This window comes from Patiria miniata, unplaced genomic scaffold (genome assembly GCF_015706575.1).
Source record: "Patiria miniata isolate m_02_andy unplaced genomic scaffold, ASM1570657v1 HiC_scaffold_29, whole genome shotgun sequence".
NCBI lineage: Eukaryota > Metazoa > Echinodermata > Asteroidea > Valvatida > Asterinidae > Patiria > Patiria miniata.
In genome coordinates this window covers 8,173,624-8,195,306 of record NW_024037068.1, presented here as the reverse complement: position 1 = coordinate 8,195,306, position 21,683 = coordinate 8,173,624, and the positions used below count along the sequence as shown (strand labels likewise).

General features: G+C 40.9%; 1 protein-coding gene across 5 annotated transcripts in view; it reads right to left on the bottom strand.

Moving 5' to 3' along the window:
* Positions 1 to 1,114: 1,114 nt before the first annotated feature.
* The window catches only part of LOC119735712 (protein PTHB1-like), a 31,419-nt gene continuing 10,850 nt past the window's right edge, over positions 1,115 to 21,683 (bottom strand). For 3 of the 5 annotated variants that reach the window (XM_038209598.1, XM_038209595.1, XM_038209597.1), the window contains exons 8-23: positions 20,988 to 21,083; positions 19,148 to 19,277; positions 17,885 to 18,066; positions 16,499 to 16,575; positions 15,942 to 15,971; positions 13,000 to 13,056; positions 12,356 to 12,458; positions 11,434 to 11,541; positions 10,537 to 10,677; positions 9,623 to 9,718; positions 8,071 to 8,243; positions 7,060 to 7,212; positions 6,031 to 6,213; positions 3,531 to 3,726; positions 3,066 to 3,165; positions 2,235 to 2,567 (exon numbers count right to left, since the gene is read on the bottom strand). In XM_038209598.1, the coding sequence (XP_038065526.1) occupies positions 2,258 to 2,567; positions 3,066 to 3,165; positions 3,531 to 3,726; positions 6,031 to 6,213; positions 7,060 to 7,212; positions 8,071 to 8,243; positions 9,623 to 9,718; positions 10,537 to 10,677; positions 11,434 to 11,541; positions 12,356 to 12,458; positions 13,000 to 13,056; positions 15,942 to 15,971; positions 16,499 to 16,575; positions 17,885 to 18,066; positions 19,148 to 19,277; positions 20,988 to 21,083 (2,135 nt within the window). In that variant the 3' untranslated portion in view covers positions 2,235 to 2,257. Of the gene's footprint in view, positions 1,431 to 2,234; positions 2,568 to 3,065; positions 3,166 to 3,530; positions 3,727 to 6,030; positions 6,214 to 7,059; positions 7,213 to 8,070; positions 8,244 to 9,622; positions 9,719 to 10,536; positions 10,678 to 11,433; positions 11,542 to 12,355; positions 12,459 to 12,999; positions 13,057 to 15,941; positions 15,972 to 16,498; positions 16,576 to 17,884; positions 18,067 to 19,147; positions 19,278 to 20,987; positions 21,084 to 21,683 lie in introns of those variants that run through there. The other 2 variants (XM_038209600.1, XM_038209599.1) reach the window with 2 other exon arrangements.

The window sequence follows — 21,683 nt, the reverse complement described above, 5'->3', positions numbered from 1 at the left end:
ACACATGCATAGATTAATGCATAAAACCACAGACATTTCAGCATGACAGAACCCTTCCTTATTCATATTGAGGACATCTTTCAAACACAGTTAGTCCTAACCCTGTGCATCCACAAAAATAGTCTCAGCATGCACCAAATCCTCTACTTTTGTGAAAGAGTTTGATGGGGATACAACACAAAAACACTGCCAAAACTGCAGTATGAGTCACTTGTGAGTATGTACCTTGCCTTGGTCAAGGCGTTCGTCAGTATTCGTCCGTACGCGGTAAACGATCGGCGGCATACCCTGGCTATACAGTGCATTAAAACTACAGCGCGAACAGCGACCTCATGCGGCCACTATTTTATGCAAATCATTTGGATCCTATTGAACGCCTTGGTCCAATCATCTGCGAAAGCTTATGTTTTTCTTTATTTTGTGCTAGATTTCCAGCGCACGACCTCATATGCGAATACAGGGAAGTGTAGGCGGGGCTAATATGTGGAGTGTCCAATCACACCTTGGTAAATCTCGACTTTATCAAAATCATTTGCAGCTATTTGCCCTCTGCGGACGTGTCAGAAACCACATTTTTTTGTGCATTGGTGCTGTGTGTAATGTGAGACATCGAAACACAACGTGGGTGTATGTATTATGTACAGTACATGTATAGTCGCCAGTACCGCTCGCTAACTATATGCAAGTTTCCATGCAACGATCGACCAATAAGAAAACATTTTTTAAGGTCAGCTTAGGCTATTAGCATAATGAGCACCACCCCCAAACCCTCACATGGATGATTGGAGCAAGGCGTTCGTCTGGATCCAAATGAGTTGCATAAAATAGTGGCTGCATGATGACATGAGGTCACTGTTCGCACTGTATTTTTAATGTACTGCATGCATAGCGAAGATATCCCGCCGATCGTTTACCTCGTACGAATAATGACAAATGCCTTGACCAAGGCTAGTAGCTACGTGAAAAATGTATCGTGCCAACAGTTCTACCACTCAGATATTTGAACGAAAATTGCTCAATGTTCTTCACTGGAAACTCTCAAAGATTAAACGCAGCACCCAAAGTAACAACTGTAGGTTTGCAGCTTCAAATTGAATCATTTCAAAATATGCTACAAAAAACTATGCTACTCACTTAACTGTGCATTTTAGATCAAAATACATCAAGATTTAAGATCAAAGTACATGAACTGTGCAAAGATGTGTACAAATTTTATTCTGAACCTGAAGTTTCTGTGATACGTCAAAGGAACCAGTTGTACTACTGATATGCTCACATCACTGACAAGGGCTCCGGGGAACCGGTTCCTCCAAAGAAGTTATCGTCTGGTTCCAGTTCCGGTTCCGGGTTCCTTGGGCTCTTGGTCTTCTTTTTCTTCTTTTTCTTGATTGGTTTCAGCTGCGGCAACGCTGCTGGGGATTCTAGTCCGTCTGAGGAAATTATTTAACAGAAAAAAGTGTTTATATTTTACTATTCATAAGATGGAACTTTGCGTCGGGGTGATGTAAATCAAATTAGGTTTTGCCCTTCACCGACGTATAAACACTGTATACTCAGTGTGTTACCTCCCGAGTGAAAGTTGGAAGTTGAAAGAGGTTTAGTTGAAAACATACTGCGCAAACTATTTTGTCAAAATTTGCCCTTAAATCGCTTGTAATTTGATACCTGATAACGTCATGATGACGTTACAAAGATTATAGCATCTTTGTAACATGGTACAAGTTCACACTAGGTTTTATGATCACAGCGTAAACCGTTTGGAAGAAATGTTGCTTTGTTTTGATTTCAGGCTAAAGTCTTCATTTTGAATTTACATAACTTTGACCTTCCGGTAGACCCGGAAGTAAAGGTCAAGCGAGTTCACATACATGACAAAAATGTTTATCAACTAATGGTCTATCTGATTACAAAGTTGGAATATAATTGATCACTTTGTCTAAGAGTTATAGGTGAAAATATTTGGCTACTTTTTCCTCTAAAATCGCTTGTAATTTGACACCCGATGACGTCATCATGATGTCAGAGTAATATTCACCACTTGGGATGAGGGTCAATAAATATTGAATGTTACAAGTTCATATCATAAACCATCTAGGAGAAAACCCGCGGAGAAGTATTGTCCGGAAAAAAAGAAGAAGAAAGAAAGAAAAATTAATCCTAACAACTCTAAAGAGTGGTCGGGTTGTGCCTGACCACTCAAAAAGCTTACTTTTCCCTTCTTGCACACTGTCATTTTAAAGAAAATAATGAAACAAAGTCATTTCATGTAGGTTATAGTGACAAATTTAAAACACAGCTTACCAGGTGCACCCAGTGGAGGTAACGATGTCCCCCTCACCCCTGGACCACCCAGAGAGGGCAGATCACCCAGCATCGTCCCACCGGCTGGCGATGATGGCACCTCCTCCTTGCTCAGGGTGCCATTTGTCTCGGCCCCCGGGCTGGGGAGGTCTTCTATCCCGGGAGGAAAGCTGACGGGTGGCTGGGAGTTACTGAGAGGGGCGGGGCTGGGGTTGGGTTCCGCGTCACCCAGGCCTGAGAGCTGGCTGCTCTTGCGGAAATCCAGTCTGAATGGGAAGGAATAAGGCTTGTGGGTTATTGTGAAGAGAGCATAAGAAAGTACAATAACACATCAACTAGAGCAGCTGGTGGTTGATTTGTGATGTAGCTTGTGTCGTCTGTGCACTAATATTACATGTTTCAATTCCTCCATACTAAGAAAAGTTGAAAACGGCAACATTCCTTCCTCTATTTACAGGCCATCTTCTTAATCAGCTGCATAACCAGTTCACGCTGGGAAAAGTTTGACAAGAATGGAACGAGGCGCGGGATTACTTTTCACTCGACCTCAATGCCAGGCAGGCTGAAGCCATCACCCTCGGGCAGCACAGACATAGTTCCGGCCTAGCTCGCTGCGAGCGGGTCTGTGACAGATATTTCTGGCCTCGCTCCCTGCATGTTTATCCGTCATCCGTTCCGAATACCGCAACACCTTTTTGCGTGTATACACATCATCCGGCGCGAACTGGTTAACAGAGAGGTAAACAATGTTTGAGAATGTTCACCTTTTGGACTTGTCTGGTGTAGTTGATTCAACACTGAAATCTCTTGAGGTTGATGATGATGGACGAACAACTCCTTCACTCTTCCCACTCCTTTTTTCTGCTTCAGAAGAAGTGGAAGAAAAAAAAACCTTTTGGTTTACTTTGGTATATGGAGTACATAATAGGGACAGGACGAAGATTTTTTAGAAAAAAATACTGACAACTTCTCTTCCATAAATTTAAAGTTTTTAAATGCTTATATTTTTTATAAAGACATTTCAGGAAATGTTTGTCAATCTGGTGTTGTTATTTTAAAATGGGCTATCTTTAGAGCACTTAAATTGATCAGCGAGCTTAAAAAGGACCTAAATTTTGGCCGAGTCCCCCAAGTAATGGGACTGAACTCTCCAGAAACCAAAGCCCAATCTGGAGATGAAAACGAAGCTTAGAAATTTCTCGCTGAAATTTTGATTTTGTTTGCCTGACCTGGTGCCTGTCCGTCCATGTAGAGTCTGGCTCCCTTACTGAGCCGCTCACACAGCTGTGAGATGTGCTTCTTGAGTCTGGTTGAATCAGACGGCATAATCAAGGGGGTCGGGTTAACGGCTTGGTCCAGGGCCTTCTTAGCCAGGCAGGTCCGCAGGAGGTTGCTGATGCTGGCATCCACTGCCTCCTCCCAACCCTGTGAGGAGGAAAAACCAGTGTTGTCAAGAGTTACTGAGTATTGTTACTCAAGTCGAGTCATTCTAAAAGCAGTGACTCAAGTCAAGTCGAGTCAGTAGGTTAACAAAGTAGAAATACATAACATATTTGCTCCAGTCAATTTGTGCCATTTTAGTGCCATCCTATTTAGTATTACAAACCGAGACTGGGTTCAGTTTCAGCATTTTCAATTAATTTCTGTTGTCAGGGATGATAAGAGTGACGGTGCGACGAGTTGCAAGCCCAAGTAAAGCTTACTATAAATGACACAAAGTAGTCATTACATTTCGCTGATTCTTGCCCAGTGGAGCATTTTTGGGAATATACAGGGAGGTTCATCACAAAAAAGCTTAGAGAGTAAGGATATATTATACAACGCCTAACTTGGTGGGTCGTTGATCACATGTCATTGAATTATTTGTCCCAACCCATGGCCCGGCTTCACCGCAAAAATAATAGTTCTATTCCACGGTAAATAGAAGTTCCATTGCACGGTCACAAAATTGGTGGCTCTGACCAATCAGATGACAAGGATTTCTTCAGGTGTTGTATAAAGCAAACAATGAATGTTTCACATTCTCGTGTATTTGTTCCTACCATTTCACTCATAAACATTCATTATTTGTATAATGGCAGTTTAGTCCTCTTTCACATATCTGAAATATGCAGGTACAAGTTCAGATGAAAATCCTAAAGGGGTGCTGAATGGGAAGACAGCAAGTGTTTCTCCTTGATTTTCTGTTACATGGGGACAATCTCAAGTAGTAATGACACAATAATGTTTGCTGAGAATGGGAACCTTTTTCATCAGCAAAAATGTAATACATCCATTGCCTGTACCTGCTTCCGAACTGGTTTTGCTTTTTTGAGCACATAAATCAAATTTTCACAATTCTTGGTTTTTACATTGAGATTTACAAAACACTGACATGAAATCTTTCTCTCTAAAATTAATTAATCTTAGCTTCAGTTAGTGTGACGCAGTTATACAGGTTTTCAAAAAAACGCCACAAAAAAAAAAGATTTCCCTTAGGCCAAAAAAAAAAGTCTCCGGTTTCTGGTATGGAGCTTGCCCCAAAAGTGGTGCGGCGACGCGGCTTTTTTTTTTTTTTTTACCTGTTTTTTTTTTTTTTTTTGGCTTCAAATGTCGGCTGATGACTGCAAATGGTGCCCGACTAAACTTAGTGCAAATATATGGGAGTCCAAAGAGGCCACATAAAGCTTATTCTCGATCATAACCCCATCTAAAAACACGTTAAAATTGTGCAGCAGCAGAATTCCAGTCGAACTAGTGAGTTTGGCGGTTTTGAGACATCATCTTGTATTGAAAAAAAAACTTTTTCATTTTGCCGACGCGCATGGCTACGGCGACGCGCGCGCATACCAGAAACCGGAGACTTTTTTTTTTGGCCTTAAATGAGTAGGTGAGAAATTTTTTCTCCAAAACTACTGTGTGAGGACGATGGCCACAGTTGTTTTCTAATCTAAAGTACACTAAGCTCTCAGCTACTGGTGGGAGAAATAAGATTTTTCAAAATCCGGTTATTCTAATTTTTTCATACACAATAACGGTTATCTGATTTTACTAGAAGCTCCCATTCAGTTCATAGTCACGCTAACAAAAAGTGACAAGTGAGGTGCCGCATGCAATGCCCTCCATGTTGAAAAAATGGGTGGGAACTCTCTAATCAGTTGAATGGGCAGGCTATTCATGAACCGAGAAGAGCTAGCCAGTGAATGCAGTTACAATCAGAGACTATATGGAGCAAATGGGCCTTTTGCACAAAGTGGCCATTTTTGTCGTGTTCCCTGAATGTATTTCACAAATTGTGAACTGCTGAATGAAATAGTGCCAGACTATTTATTCACTATTGCCTCACTTTCATTTTCTTTTTAAATGTGGCTTAAAACATTGGAGTTTGTTTAATCACAAATTCTAAATTATTCATCAGAGCAGACTGGTATTAATTTGTAACGTCATTGCTTTCATTTTTCTACACAAGTTCCAAAAATGAAGATTTTATCTCAATCTCAATCCAATATGGCCGACTCGTGAATAAGGTCCATTGGGGGATGTTCTAGTTGTTTTCTTTAGCTTGTGTCACAAAGACTGGAAGGCTTAAATTTTTAAAGGTTGGTTTCGAATATCCGGTTTCTCAGTAAAATCCAATTCGAATAGTGGAATTCAAACCGAATTTTTACAAAACCTGGATTTTTTTCCCAACACTAATCTGAGCCAAGTCACCACCATCTTATTAAACAAATTTAACTTTGATTGAGTTACCTGTTCGCCATCACAAGGCACGTGTGGCATAAGACTTGAATGGAGAATCTCCGACTCTTTATCGGTCATGTTATTGGCTAATTTGATGATGGTGACTATCATGTGGGTGGCACAGCTCAGGCCCAGTGAGCAACGCACCAAGGCCTTGTGGTTCTCCTCCACGCCGTCCGCTAACTTCAGGATCTGATACAAGAAAAATGCCAGGCACACATTTTACCAATAAGCCCAATCGGTATTCCAACTGTGCTTTTGCATAACAAGATTTGACAAGTGTTTTTTCTATTGGATAAATGCACACACGTCTATGATGACGTGGTAACCGAATCTGCATCCTGCAATTTTCTTTTATGTGATCGTAACGACAATGGAAACTTTCATTCGCACAAAGTTAAGGCCTTTAAAACTCATAAAACACTTATTGTCCAAACACTTTGTTCGGTCAGTGAAGTGTTTCAAGTTCATATTGGCACAACTCAACATGCACAAACCTGCCAATAACAAACACAACACTTTAACATGTGACTAAGCTGAAGACCGGAAGACTGAATCCAAACTGCAAGTTGAAACATTTTTAGACACTGTAGGACCCGAAACTGCCCTGCCTATTACTCACTGTAGCGCCCAAAACTGCTGAAGCACTCTATGGTTTTATTCATTCTTCAGTGAATAAACACAATGTAATACAATGTAGTACAGGTGCTCAAGGGTTAATGTACATTCAAAGTGTTGTACAAGACATACACACAAAATTAGAATCATACTCAAAGTTACCGGAGAAAATAATAAACAATGCCCAGGTAAAAGGCACACAAATCAAAGATCCCTTTTAGTTGAATGTCAAAATAAGTAAATTATCACATGAGAAAAATTCAAGACAGTGAAGTATCGCACAAGACAAACATGCACTTTTTCCCGAATAAATCCGCAACAGTCTCAGTCTCAATTTAGAGCATTGTAGGGCGACTCCTTGGTTGGAAGTCAATACAGCCAATCCTTCACAATTCCAATATTTTCTTTAAGGGTTCTTGCCTGTCTGTAGGTGCCGTCCAGCAGAGTGTCTAGGTTTGCCAGAGGTGACGGGGTCTTGTCCTTAAACCTGGTCAGTAAGCGACGCTGGATGGCCCGGAACTGACGAGCTCGCTGGTCCAGCAGCTCTTTGTATCGCTCGGCGTTTATCCTCAGCTGAATCAAGACAAGACAATGGTATTAGTTCAATTTACAACAGCGAAATATCCCAAATTCTGGCAACTTTTTGGTGCTGAAATAGCTGTAGCTTTTGAGGTTTCTGCCTGAAATGACGTCATACTTTGGCACATGAATATGGAAAATTGCATTAACATAAAAACCAAAAAGGCACCAAAATAGTCTTGAAAATGGCAAAATGAAAATTGAAAATAGGGATAAACAGGATTTTTACAAGGATTGCATTAAAGGTGGATTTTCAAGGATAATAATAAAAATAATACCAGAGTCTTATATAGCGCACGTATCTACCAACAATTGGGTACTCAAGGCACTGGTACTTATGTCTATTTTTGTAAAGACAGGTAAATGAAGTTTATGAGAAATATGAGACCAATTATGTAGCACCTTTTATAAAGGGTATACAAGGTGCTGCGGCGCATATTGCAGCCACTGCCAAAAGGCAGAAACACCGAGGTGAACCCCTTTTCTTAGCGATAAGTGTTACTGGGTTCTTTAACATGCATTACACAACACACGGGACCTGCGGCTTTACGTCCCATCCGAAGGACGAAGCAATAATGGTAAAGTGCCTTGCTCAAGAGCACAAGGACCATGTTCCCCGTCAGGATTCGAACCCGTGTACCACGGCACACGGGATTTCATTAAAAAAATTACATTGCATGGGCCCTTCAATGTTCTTCACATCAAATAAAGGCAAAGCTTTTATCATTGCACAGTGCCTGGCACAGGTGAACAGTAAACATTTAACAGAAAGGTTTTGGGAAGAAGTTTCCAATTTCGTCAAATTTCCCAAGTAGAGGCATTAAATCTTGTGAACAAAATGAGATGTCTGACCTCTAAGTGGGTATCGATGAGTTCAAAGTACTCCGTCAGAGGAACTATCCCGCCGTACGACAGCTGAAAGTCCTTGGCCCCGCCGCGACGCTGGAAGGACTGGATCCTGTCTAGGAATGACCTAATCACCAACCACATGGATTCAAAGACGTCAGACTGGAGACGATAGCGCTCTAAAGTAGGTCAACGAAAAAATTGAACAAGGAAACTTGAAACAAGATATAATACTCTTTTATCATGGGAATGTTCAGGGTAGGTCCAATTCAATTTTTTTTTCTTTACAATTTTGATACAGTTGTATTTAAGTCTTCAGTGAGCACACTTTCTCGGACCATGCTTTATCAGACTACACCACTTTTGCTCAGAGCATTTGTCATATATGACAAGTTGGGACTTTCTAAAAATTACTCAGACGTTGTACAAAATGGCATGCATATAGCGGTGCTGTTCTTGAAAGTTCTGTATCTGTAAGCTGTAAGATCAGGGCCCAATTTCATGGCTCTGCTAACCATAGCCCGACTGCGTCTGGCCGTACAGTACTATCGCAAGCTCTGTAGTACGGCCAGACGCCCGATGCTTCCACAGAGACTGAATTTTGTGGCCGCCGATGTAGCGATTTTGCTACATCTTTCGATCGCGATTATCTTTTCATCCAGGACACAAATTTCCAAAGTTAAGGTTCGTAGTCGTAGAGCAACTCATACCTTTTTGAAAAAACGTTGTTTGGTCTCAATATTTTCATCCATCTGGCCACAAGACGAATTTCAGTCATCAGATTCCACAAATATCGTCCCCCATGCGATCCCCCATGCGATTTCAAAATGGCGGCCGCGCTGTAATGTATGCAATATGCAGGCGCGCCCGCGCAAACTCATGAATATGCATAAACAGTCTGTGACGTATGACCTCGTGTTTTTGGACGTGCGTGCGGGGGGAAATTTGTGTCCTGGATGAAAAGATAATCGCGATCGAAAGATGTAGCAAAATCGCTACATCGGCGGCCAACAAAATTCAGTCTCTGTGGAAGCATCGGGCGTCTGGCCGTACTACAGAGCTTGCGATAGTACTGTACGGCCAGACGCAGTCGGGCTATGCTAACCACAGAGTTCCGCGCTTACGATCTCCATTTTGTGCTTACCGCGCTAGCAGAAAAATTCTGTGCTTACCCTATATTTAAAGCACAGAATCCTTAGTTACGGGATGTACACATGCACAGAAGCCAACATTCCTTGCTAACCCCTGAAATACACTTACTGTAAGAACAGAATTTCCTGCTGCAGTAAGCAGGTTTTTTTCGCTGACAGTAAGCAGAGCCAAGAAATTGGGCCAAGGTTGTAAAACCTTTTCTTGTGTTACTTAACAACACAAAGTTGAAAATGCTAGCCTCTGAAGCTACTTCTTTATTTTTCGGTTCAAGCCACTTCTCACCCTATGGGCACAGAAAGGTTGCACTATTAAACATCGTGTGAGTACAAGACAAGCGTCTTATAAAAAACTTACGATTACAAGAGGGGAAAAAACAGAAAAATGCAAGGAAAATTATTTGACTCACGGGATGACTTTGAAGCTAGAATGGTGACCTTAGGTCCGCCGATGATCTGAAATCCAAGGGCTTGGCCTGGCCCTCCTGCACTGGGACCAAGCAGATCTGCAGCCAAAAAAAGAGGTAAATTCAATAAATCTCAGACTTTCTGCTACAGTTTCAGGCTTGTGGAGCGCCGTGGCCTAGGGCCAAAAAAAATAATAGTCCTGCTTCCGGTTTCTCTACCTACCCTATTCTGACAGCCCCTACCCTAATTTTTTTATTGGAAAAATGAGAAAAAAAAACAACCCAAAACCATCAATTTCTACCTTTTACCCTTGACTACACGCAGACACCTCCATATGATCGTACACAAAAAAAATTGGCATGCCATGTAATCGGAAGCATAACTATTTTTTTTTTTTTTTGGCCTAGTTGTCTTCAGCATTGAATTTGTGGTTCTGCAGATTGTGGGTTTGAGTCCAGCCCGAGGTTATGGTGCATGTGCCCTTGAGCAAGGCGCTTTGTCACTCATTGCTCCTCTCCACCCAGGAGTAGATGGGTACCTGTGAGGGCAGAGTTGGTTACTGTGAGAGGTTGATTGCGGCCAAGAGCGGCGAAATGGCTGCAAACCAGCTGTGTATGCTCCCTGGGGAGTTGAGAAGGTTTCAGGAGTGTTGCTCGTTGAAACAGGGCAAAAAATAATTGTAAAGTGCTATATAAATGCCTGTTATTACTATTATTATTATTTAGGATTTGCCTTTTACAAACACCAAATCTTCATTCAAAGAAACATATACTCTAGTCGGAAATGGCAATGTTAAAGGGAAAGCTGATGAGCACTAGTGCTGGTTTTTGAATAAAAGACTGCTTTTGCTAAATAAATGGCGTCCTCGTTTTGGTTACGGTTTCATAAAGACATTTTCTCTGCAAGGAGGGCTTACCTGGAAAGACGTCATTCAAATTGGCAGCGTTCTTGTTGCTATCGATGGTGATTTTGTACGTTGCAGTTTTGACTGGAGGGCAGGGCTTCACGACTAGCTTCAAGGGGAGTTCAATCTTACTCCTGACGACCCGGGGTGCTCCTAATGGTGTCATGAGAAATATCCGTGTCAAACCTACGTTAGCAAATTGTTTTTTATCAAATTATGGGGGTGAGGGATGGGGGGTGGGGGTGGAAGAGGATAAAGGGGGAGGGGGAAGAAGGAAGGGGCAGGGGGAAGGGGCAGGGGGAAGGGGGAAGGGGGGAGGGGGAAGGGGGGAAGGGGGAAGGGGGTTGGCACAGTGGTACTTTCCTCCCTCTCCACACAAGCGACCAGGTTTCAAATCCCACCCACACTAACATGCGATTGTGTGGTTAAGGGCCCTGTTCCCTATAAGGGAACAAAACATCCACTTTTAGGTTAGGCAAAAAAAAAAAAAGTCGGTCTCTGGTCAGACCGAAGTTCCGGAATTGATACGGCGACGCGGTGGGTTTTTTTTTGGGGGGGGGGTGGGTATTATTTTGCTTTTTTGTGTCCTCATTATACATTGGTGTCCTCCATAATATGCCTTGGTGCCCTTTATCATTTGCCTTGGTGCAATTTCCCCATTCCTTGGTGCTCCTTGGTACAAAAATTTGAGGAGGTGCGGCAATAGGGGCCGCTGTTGTAGCTTCCGTGTTAATTTGAAGAAAAAAAGAAGGTTGACACGCATGATTAAAATCGACTCGCGCGCTCACCAGAGACCGAGTATTTTTTTTTTTTGGGCCTTATTGGACTTACCATACTAGTCTGTGACATTACAAACCAACAGGTATGCTGTAAATAGAGAGCAGGGTCTATATATATTTTTTTGCTCACCTTTTGATGTAGTGTATGTCGCCATTGCAGATGCTGTCAAACTGGCTGGGAGGGAGTTTCCTCGGAGGAAGAAAGACACGAGCACGCTTGTCGGAGCAGAGGAATCTCCTAGAAAAGACAAAAAGTCACGAGAGCAATGAGGAGGGTGATGTTACTTATTGTGCCAACAAGATTTTAATAAGGGAATAGTCATTCAATTGAGATATTTCATAACATTGCATTTTTATTTGATCGTATATCGAGGAAGAGGAGGAGGAGTCAACAAAGCAATAACAGAAGCTGTTATTTTAATGAAAAAAATCCTCCACATTCACTTTAACCAACACAGCAGCTACAAATGATTGTGAAGAAAGTTGAGGAAAGGATTAGCAAATAAAGACTGACACACAAAATATGTTATCAACAAGTCAGACCTTGTCTTTCTTTTCATGTAACTAATATTCAAATCAAATTAACACGACAGATTTGTGCACATCACAACTGACAACGGGTTGTGTGTATTCTACTGCATGCAACAAAACAACGCAGACACGTAATGTATCTTTCCCTGGTATTTACAAGTGTTTGCCTGAATTCAAAATTAAAGAGCAATTTGTTCTACTCAATACTGCTCCGAACTCAAGAAAGTTGACATGACTTCAGAAGGATGCAAGCCTGTCTATCCGGGGTAATTATAACAGTCTAATATTTGATTCTCTGTTTAAGTATACACAAACAGAAATACCCATTTTTTTAAGTGCAATCCCCATCATAAAAGTAACAACATGGGTTAACATATTAGCACCTGTACTTCATTGTACTACATTGTGTTTATCCACTGAAGTATCAATAAAACCATAGAGTGCCCTGTTTCAGGTGCTAAAGGGAGTAATTGGCAGGTTGGGCGCTACAGTTACTAAAGGAGTTAATATCTTTCACTCACCGATGAATGGGAATGTGAATGTACTCTGGTTGACAGATATCGGGTATGGACAGTGGATCAACAGACGCACGTTGGGTAAGCTGACGCTGGTCTTCAGAACCAACTACGGGAGGAAAAATAACCACTGGTGAGACAGCAAATCTCAATTTATGAATGCAAGCAATCACCATGATAAAAACACGGCAGCTTTTCTGTAACAAATACACCACAAGGGAAACCCTGACAAGATTCATTTCTAATCAATTTCTGGTTTGACCAAAGCAGGATTCGAGCCTGTAACCTGAGAACCAAACCAGTGCTGAAACACCTCAGTTATACAATCCACTGTTGGTAGCCAACACTTCATCAATTCCTTGGTAAAAAGGGGGGGGGGTGGTCAGGAACAAGTTAGAAGTTGTAAAACTCCATGCATGGAATCAAGCCCTATGTTCTGATGTCAGCAACCCTTTTCTTCACAAGAAATTTCCCATCTCTCTCTATTTTCAGTGTATAAAGACATAGAAAACCGGAGAGGTGACCAATGCTGTTTTCTCTATAGTAATGCAAATTCACCATTCTGACTAGGTACGTGGATCAAGTGGCCCACTGTTTGGTTGTCCCGTATTTCCCAATATTATGCAAATCTTTAGGCAAGCCACACCCACCTTGACAGTGATTGACGGGATCGGGTCATCATCCTCAACTTCAGTTTCCGTGGCACTCTAAGATTCAAACAAAGGAAGTGAATGGCAAAATGCGTTGAAGAATTGATGTGATAGAATATTATCTTAGGCAAGATATCACATTATATATTAACAAAACTTACAGTTTGAACAGGCTAGGGTAGAAATAAAAATGTATGTACCAATGAAAACAGTAAAACACAATAAATTGGAGAATCAAACAATGAATTCGGGCGATTCACAATGCAGGGCGCCACCAAGAGTTGCCCACGGAGAGTTCATTTTTCCCAGTGCATTGTGGGAGATGGTCGACAAATTCGCAGCGCAGGACATTTGAAATTGTTCATTTTTCCGGTCAGTAATTTCGTAAGCATATGATTTCAGTACCTGTTTGCCCATTTCTTTTTTGTTATCAATATGGTGTTTTTTGCAAGGCGGCAGAACACTATGCCCAAATCTATAACAAATTAGCTCATGTTTACTGACACTCATTCAAATTGGCCATGTTTTGTCGACCGTAAACTTAAAAACTGGACTCTCCACGGCAAGCTCTTGGTGGCGCACTGCATTGTGAATCGCCAGAATTGCAATGGTTCATGTGCACATACTTTGATATTATAATGAACAGTGAAGATATTGCTACACACAGGTACATGCCCTTAGAAATGTACAGTAGACTTCTGCTGAGCATTGTTGTGGGGTTCCATAAGTACTTGTGGCATTCAGTTGCGGCAACTCGGTTCGAATCCAAAACTTGTTCAGCAAGTGGATTGACCTTGCCAGTCCTATTGACCGCATCTGGGTAAATTTCCTAGAACCAACTTTCTTGGGTTTGCCTCCCATACAAAAACTGATATCTCCTTGTCTTCTCTTGATTGAGATTTGAAGGTTTGCATGGTGGAAAGATACTAAGACAAGATAAGTTTGCGGTAGCACCATGTGAATAAATCTCTTTTGTGAGTATGTGTGGTCCCTCCGTTTCTTTTCAGAACCACACATACTCACAAAAGAGATTTATTCACATGGTGCTACCGCAAACTTATCTTCTCTTGATTGATTCCTTCAAAGATTCCAGTGCGGTGGTAAAATTTACTTTCAATTTCTTCCTTCCCCGAATGCGAAGACTCGAGTTACATAAAGCATGATCGTTGCAGAGGGCTTCTAAAATGGTGGCAGGACAGCATGCATGACTGGCCAGCGTTTTCGGTACCAGTGCAGTGATTGTTTTGTTAACGTGGTGATGTGGTTGATGCTGAGGGGGAGTTGATGGTTGGTGGAGATTTCAAAAACTGAACAGAAACTGGCACTGCTTCTGTCATTACATCTAACTATGGAATAGTAGCAGCGTGGGTGTTAAGAAAGCACACACATGAAGTGCATCATGTACCCCTCCTCTTCTTGTGAGCATGTTTATTTCAGTTAATTGCTCATCACTGAGATTATAAGATGGAATTTTTGCATCGGGTGATATAAATCAAATTAGGTTTTGCCCTTCACCGACATTTAAATAGTTTATGCGGTACCTGCTGCTATGTACATCAGATTCGAACCAGCCAACCGATCCCGTTAGCTCGGTGGTCGAGTGGTAAGACATCTGCACTAGAAAGCAGGAGGTCGTGGGTTCGAGTCCCACCCGAGTGATTTTTTTTCCAACTTTCACTTGGGAGGTAACACACTGAGTATATAGTGTTTAAACGTCGGTGAGGGGCAAAACCTAATTTGATTCATCACTGAGAGTTGGTTTACATGACAGAAACCTGGATGCTCAAATAGGGAACTGTTTTCCGTTAATTCCCAAATTGCTGTGTAATGTACATTGCACACCAACAGAAGTGGCAAAAACACTTAACAATGCACACACAATATTGAGCTCTCCTTATAAGATATTACATTTTCAGATTTTTTTTTTTTCCTTCTTACTATAAAATATTCAAACAGCAAGGCTTGTTTATGTGATGAACTGTCAGTGAAATGCGTCAGTTTGCTGAATAATGTTGTGAATAATGTGAAATCCATGATTGGTGAGTTTGAGCAATTCACAATGCAGGGAAGTTGCCATGCATTTCTATCCACTGTCTTCATTGGCATTACTGTCAACATATTTCATTTAGCCCAATGTCATTCACCTTGCACTAGGTGACACGGATTCAGTAATCTTTGGATGCCCATGATTTACATGCAACTTGAATTTTTTTCTGTGAATAACCATTTCTCTATGAGATTTTCAAACACATATATGTGTTGTCAGCGCAATGACAACAATGAATGACAGCTGATAAACTGCAGGACAACGGTTGCAAGAAGTTGCCTTTTTGAGGCAAACTCTTTTTAACCACTTCACACCCGGACTATTTTTGCCGAAAATTTTGATTTTCGCAAAAGGCAAAATTTTGCAGCCAACTTCTGATATACAGCCAAACGCCACGAATACTGATTTGCAAGAGTAATTTCAACAGTATTTGAACAATATTTCTTGCCAACACCTCATATGTGTCAATACTCCGGGGTGTGCACTGGAGCGTATATTGTACAACAATAGGCCGTGCACAACAGCAAATTCAAGACCAACACACGGTCCGCCTCCACAGACTTCACAGACTTTGTGTGTGTGTGTACAAAAGACATGAGGGATTAGCGTGTTAAGACGTCACCCGAAGGCGAGTCGAGGCAATCTTGACGTCTTAACCCGTAAGCTGTGCCTATGCATAGAAACAGCCAGTGTGTGTTATCACGTCCTCCGACGCTAACTGGTTAAAAACACTGTGCTGTGAATCCCCCAAATAGTGTGTTTGTTGTGGCAGATAAAGCACCGACTGATTCTAGTTATATTTCATTTCCAGTATGATATCATGAATGTACAACCACATCAAACCGTGCAAAGTGGACATATCTTCCACTGGTGAACATGCTGTGCCATGCCTTACCCTCGCTCCCTCTGTAAAATACTTGTACACCTTTTGTTGCAGGCACATGAAAAAAGAAAGGAATTTACTAACAAAATGCAACACCAACAATAAAAACATTGAGAAGAGCCATTGAAGTAAAAGGAATAAAATCAGGCTAAAGTAAAACACAATTGACCTATCGCTGTTTGCGAGTTAGCCATGCCCCTTAGACAAATCCCTCAGACAACCCTATGAAATTTGTGTCCACTAAGTTTTGTTTGTCTCAGATTTCGTGGGTTCCGCATCCGCTAGTCTCAGATTTTGCGTGTTCCGCGTCCATTTGCATATCATGTAATTGGATAATATTCCACAAGCTGCGTTGACGCGATTCTACAGCGACAGGTCAATTTGCATTCAATGTAGTTTACATAACCTAACACGAAACTTTTTAAAATTTCTACTGTCAAGTTTATGATGAATAACATCATTTGGTGCACTGAAATGGCAAATAATTGTGTGCAGTGCTAATGCAGCTGGGTGTACAGTGAAAGAGAATGGATAAAAATGCCTATAAATGGCACACTGATGAGACTTACCGATGTGCTGTCTAGATTGGGCGGCACGGTGACTTCAATCTGAAAGTCTTCGTCAACCGTCTTTTTGGGTGCAAAATCTGTCATTTGACAACAAACAAACAAATAGAACAGCATGTTATCAGTTTTCCATGCCTGTCTTGTACGTCTTGCAACTGTATCAGACTTTGTGTACGCATGATAAATCCCACAAAATGAGATTTAAAGTCTTTTTGGTTACTATTTTTTTTTCAAATGCAACGGAAAGGATGCACTCAGATCTGACATACTAGAATTGAGTGAGGATGGTGTCATGTCTAACGTGACAAATTATGATGAAATTAACGAGAACAGGAGACTGATTAAAATTCACTTCAAATCGATATTAGGTTGAACAAAGAAACTTAGGTGAACAGGATTCTTACCTGAGACCTAAGATATAAATTTATTGACAAATTATGAGCAGACTGACCCTTCACTAATATAGGATAACTAAAAGATACCAAATTAATCCCATTTACGAGTATCACCAAACACAATTCGAGATGTGCACTCATGCTATATCCAAAAATATAAAAAGACGAGCAGAAAAAGAGATTTGCATGCATTTCTTGTAAACAGCAACAGCTTTGGCGAGTCAACCCCGACGAACTCAACTTCTGCGTTATGCTTACGCTAATAACCACAAGGTCATACAACTGTGTATTTACCTGCAATCGGGGACCCCCTATTGTCCCTCTTTTGTTTGTACTCTTTTGTTTGTACTTTTTAAGAAGACCTCCCATATATTTTGTACATGATGGTCAAATTGGGGACCTTTGGGAATAAGCCATTTGCGAGTTAAATTTGAATAAAATCTGGAACGCTGACTTAATACAATGCTTTGCACGTTTTAACCTAGCATTCTCCCGACCAAAGAGACTGTTACTATATCACGTGATTCGGGGCAAGCCTTATGCTAGCAACCCCCAGCTCCGGCATGGTCTGGTATGGTCTGGTGTCTTTGTGCCATTCTCACCCATTGTGAACGATGTATTGGTGCTGAGCGTCTCTTACGTAACTATGCAAGAGCTTGCCCCGAATCTTGTGATTAGCAACAGTGTCTTTGGTCTGGAGAATTCAAAGTTAAAATGTGCCAAGCATTCTGAGCAAGTCATTGTACCAGACATTTTTCAAATGTAAATCCCAAAGGGTATAGGTTACTCGCAAATGGCTTATTGGGGACCCTATTGTCCTCTATTGTTCAACGTCCCCTATTGAATGCAGAAACAAACTCATGGGTTCCAGTCAAGTCAATATGCCGCTGCTTTGTTTCATTATAGTCCTAGGCTCTCTGACAGCAGAACATAAATACAAAAGTTTCCAAGTCACTAAAGGGCTTGTTCTTGCATTTAATAACGAAATGTCTACCTTGTTTGGAGGCAGATTCTTTGATGGCCCTCTGTAGTTTCTTCATCTCCAAGTCTTGTTCCTCGTAGTTGATTTCCCTAGAGTCTGTGGACGGCGTAACAAACAGTGAGGGGTCGGTGCCAAGGTAGGAGCAGACGAGATGGCCTTGATCATCAATGCTCGTTATTACTCCCTTGAGATCTCTGAATAAAAAAAATCCATACCAAAAGTTGAAGGTGGAAACAACACTTGGTATTTCAGCAGAACATACTATTCAAATTTGGATGTATTCAAGGAACAGATGTGACAATTGTGAGGCGTTCTGGCAAAATGAGACGGAATTGGGCACAGGACGCGCTGTAGTTAAGAAAAATTTAGATTTGATTTAGGGGGTGATTTGGGGGGAGGGGGTGATTTTTTTCTTCTTCAATTTTTCAGATTTAGTGATACATGTAATCTTTGATACGTCTACTACACATATTTTAAGGAAATACATGTAGTATTAAAATCATGGAATAAGAGTGTTGACATATTTTAAGGAAATACATGTAGTATTAAAATCATGGAATAAGAGTGTTTTTGGGGAAAAACAATTGGCATCTTTAATTTCCACGTCTACAAATCTCCAAACTGTAAAGGCCATTTTCCTCAGTATTTTACCTTTTTGATATGCCAATAACCACAATTGGTCAAAAGAATGCCCAATTGAAGTGCAACAAGCAGTATTGTAAGGACAATTCTATTTTTTTCCTAATACATGTACCCGCAAACCCTCATTTCGACCTCTGCCCACTTTTATCTCATTTTGCCAGAACGCCTCACAGTCTTGCTTAAAACAGAGCTCAAAATTTATGGAAATAACGGAAAACAAGGGGTGGATATTCCAATGGCCAGTGGCAATTTCTGCAAAATTTAATTGAAGCCTACAAGATTTTTATTTTGTCAGTCAAACTGTAGTTACTCCAACTAGCAAATAGACAGAAATGCTCATTTGACTAAAGTTTATACCAATCCTCTAGTAAGACTAACACTGCAGGCAAGAACCTAATTCAACTGCAAATATTTTTAGAAAGTATCTTTATTTCTCTTTTTCCATGACTGCATCGAACATCTTCTCAGAATAATTGAGATTGGCAAACAGTGAACTAATTAGCTGTTTCATTGGGTTAGCAGTATCAGGGATGTGGGGATGGGGTTTTCAAAGTTCATTGACAGATACAAAAAAATTAAGAGTTAATTTTGTTGATATATGCTGAATTTTGTACTTTGCCTCGGGAAACTTACTGGAATTGCCCAACCCGAATCGACACCGGCACGTATTCCAACTTGGCCGCCCATTTAAGAGTTGTGTCTTGGTAGATCATGAGCTGGCGTGTGTGTGTGGCTACCATATAAGTGATGCTGCTCTCAGAGGCTAGTGGAATAAAATATAAAACAAAAAATATACAAATTTATTGAATTATAAGGGTTAAAAAATCAATTAGTAGCAGTTGTGATAAGGCCAAAAAATGGTATGCGCGCGCATCGCCATAGCCATGCGCGTCAGCAAAATGAAAAAGTTTTTTTTTCAATGAAAGATGATGTCTCAAAACCACCAAACTCACTGGTTTGACTGGAATCCTGCTGCTACACAATTTTAACATGTTTTTAGATTGGGTTATGGTCGAGAATAAGCTATATGTGGCCTCTCTGGACTCCCATATATTTGCACTAAGTTTAGTCGGGCACCATTTGCAGTCATCAGCCGACATTTGAAGCAAAAAAATCAGGTAAAAAAAAAAAAGCTGTGTCGCCGCACCACTTTTTGGGCAAGCTCCATACCAGAAACCAGAGACTTTTTTGGGGGGCCTAAGATGGAATAAGTATTTCTGATCATTAACCCGCGACTGGTACCTGGCCCCAGTGACCCCACAAGGCCTGCATCACTCAAACAGCACCGACTACCAAGTTCCATTCGACTGTCTCAACTGGTACAAGTACTCATAACTCCCTCGTACCATCAAGGAGTGGAATACTCTACCAGATTCAGTTGTCAAATCGCTAAATATTGACAACTTTGATTCAAACTGCCCAAAATCGCAAATACCCGGCTTTTATGCTCAAAGAAGAGCCCAGCCAGAAAACAAGCAGAAGCAGAAGAAACCCTTCATCCCTGGGAAAGTTTAGTCGAAAAGTCCGCAACTGCTCCAAAACTTGGCCTTATTTTATGGCTCTGCTTGCCGTTAGCCAAAAATCCCTGCTTTTACTATAAAAGAACATTCCGTGCCTACAGTTAGCATATTTCACAGGTTAGCAGGAAATTGTGGCTTATGCGCATGCGTACATCCCGTAACTAAGGATTCTGTGCTTACAGGTTTAGCACAGACTTTTCATGCTAGCGCTGTAAGCACAGAAAAACAATTGTATAGCGCAAAGTGTCGTGGTTAGCAGAGCCATGAAATGTGGCACGTTGTTTTTGGTGTACACTTTAAAGTGGCTTAAAGGGAACTTACATCATTGGCTTTTGCTGTAATTTTCAGAAATGAAATATTTGAGGGGTTAGTATAATAGATCAAATATTGTTACACTCACATGTTTGAAGTTTTGTGTTCGAAAATGCTGGAAAAACCAAGAAAAACAAAACTGTTCAAGTAGTCTGGTTCCCTGACTACACTAAATATAAAATGGATCAATTTACAGATGCCGGAAAATTGTAAGGTAAGGGTACTAGTCTAGCTGGCCTGCACCCGTTCATGAACATGTAACCAATAGCAAACAAAATTTGGACTGAATTAATGGTAAATTTGGAGCATTAGTTGAAAAATAGTTAGGTTTTCCAACGATGGTCGGCCGACCACCGCTGGAAATTTTTACAAAAATACAATTTTCTTGAAAATGACTTCACACCAGGTGCCATAATTTTACAGGATGCTTTAGACTGTCATTTACCAACATCCTATTAAGGTATTTCGCAAAAACTTGGTAGTTTTATTTTTAGATGTTTGCAAATGTTGTATATTCTCTTTAAGTAACTTTGGCTAAACTGTATCTTATCCTATCCTACAACATCCCCGAGCATCTTAGTTCACACTACACAAGGACGCAAGATTACAGAGGCACTCCTCCGGGCATGATAGCTACTTACATGTTCCATGTGGGAAAAAGCAACTGGGGTTGTATTCCAGCTTCTTCATGAATTTGAGTGCTCCAGTGTCCTTCAGGCAGACAATCGACCTTTCGCCTTTCGAAACAAAGAAACAGAAAACACCTTAAGCAATCTTTAAAAAGTTTGTCACTTCCATAAGCAAAGTGTCCCTTTTGTATAAGGTTTCTATTTCTACATTCAGTGGCGCACCCAGGATTTGGTTTGGGGGGGGCTCAAATTTTTTTTTTTACAAATTTGTTAAAAGTTGAATTTTTTCACAAAATTTTGCCCAAAATTGTTGGCCGCAGAAAAAAAAATTGGTTTTTTTTTTTAGGGGCGGCCTATTTTGACGTTGGTGGCGCCACTTACACCTCTATTATACTACTCGAAAGCAGGCCAATACATATCACCAAGGCCAAATCGTGGGACTAAAAAAAAAAAAAATATTAAAAAAATACAAAAAAAATTTACAACCTTTTGTGGGGGCTCAAGCCCCCCCCCCCCCTTGGATGCGCCACTGTCTACATTAAGAACCAAATGTCAGGATTTACCTTTCTGAAATACCTTGAGCAATAAGAAATATTTTAGTTTGCAAACACAGGTCAACAGATTTATCCATTAAACCAAACCCACTTCACAGGAGGGCAACAACATGTACACCTTCCCAATGCACCTTCAGCGACGCGCATCGTATAC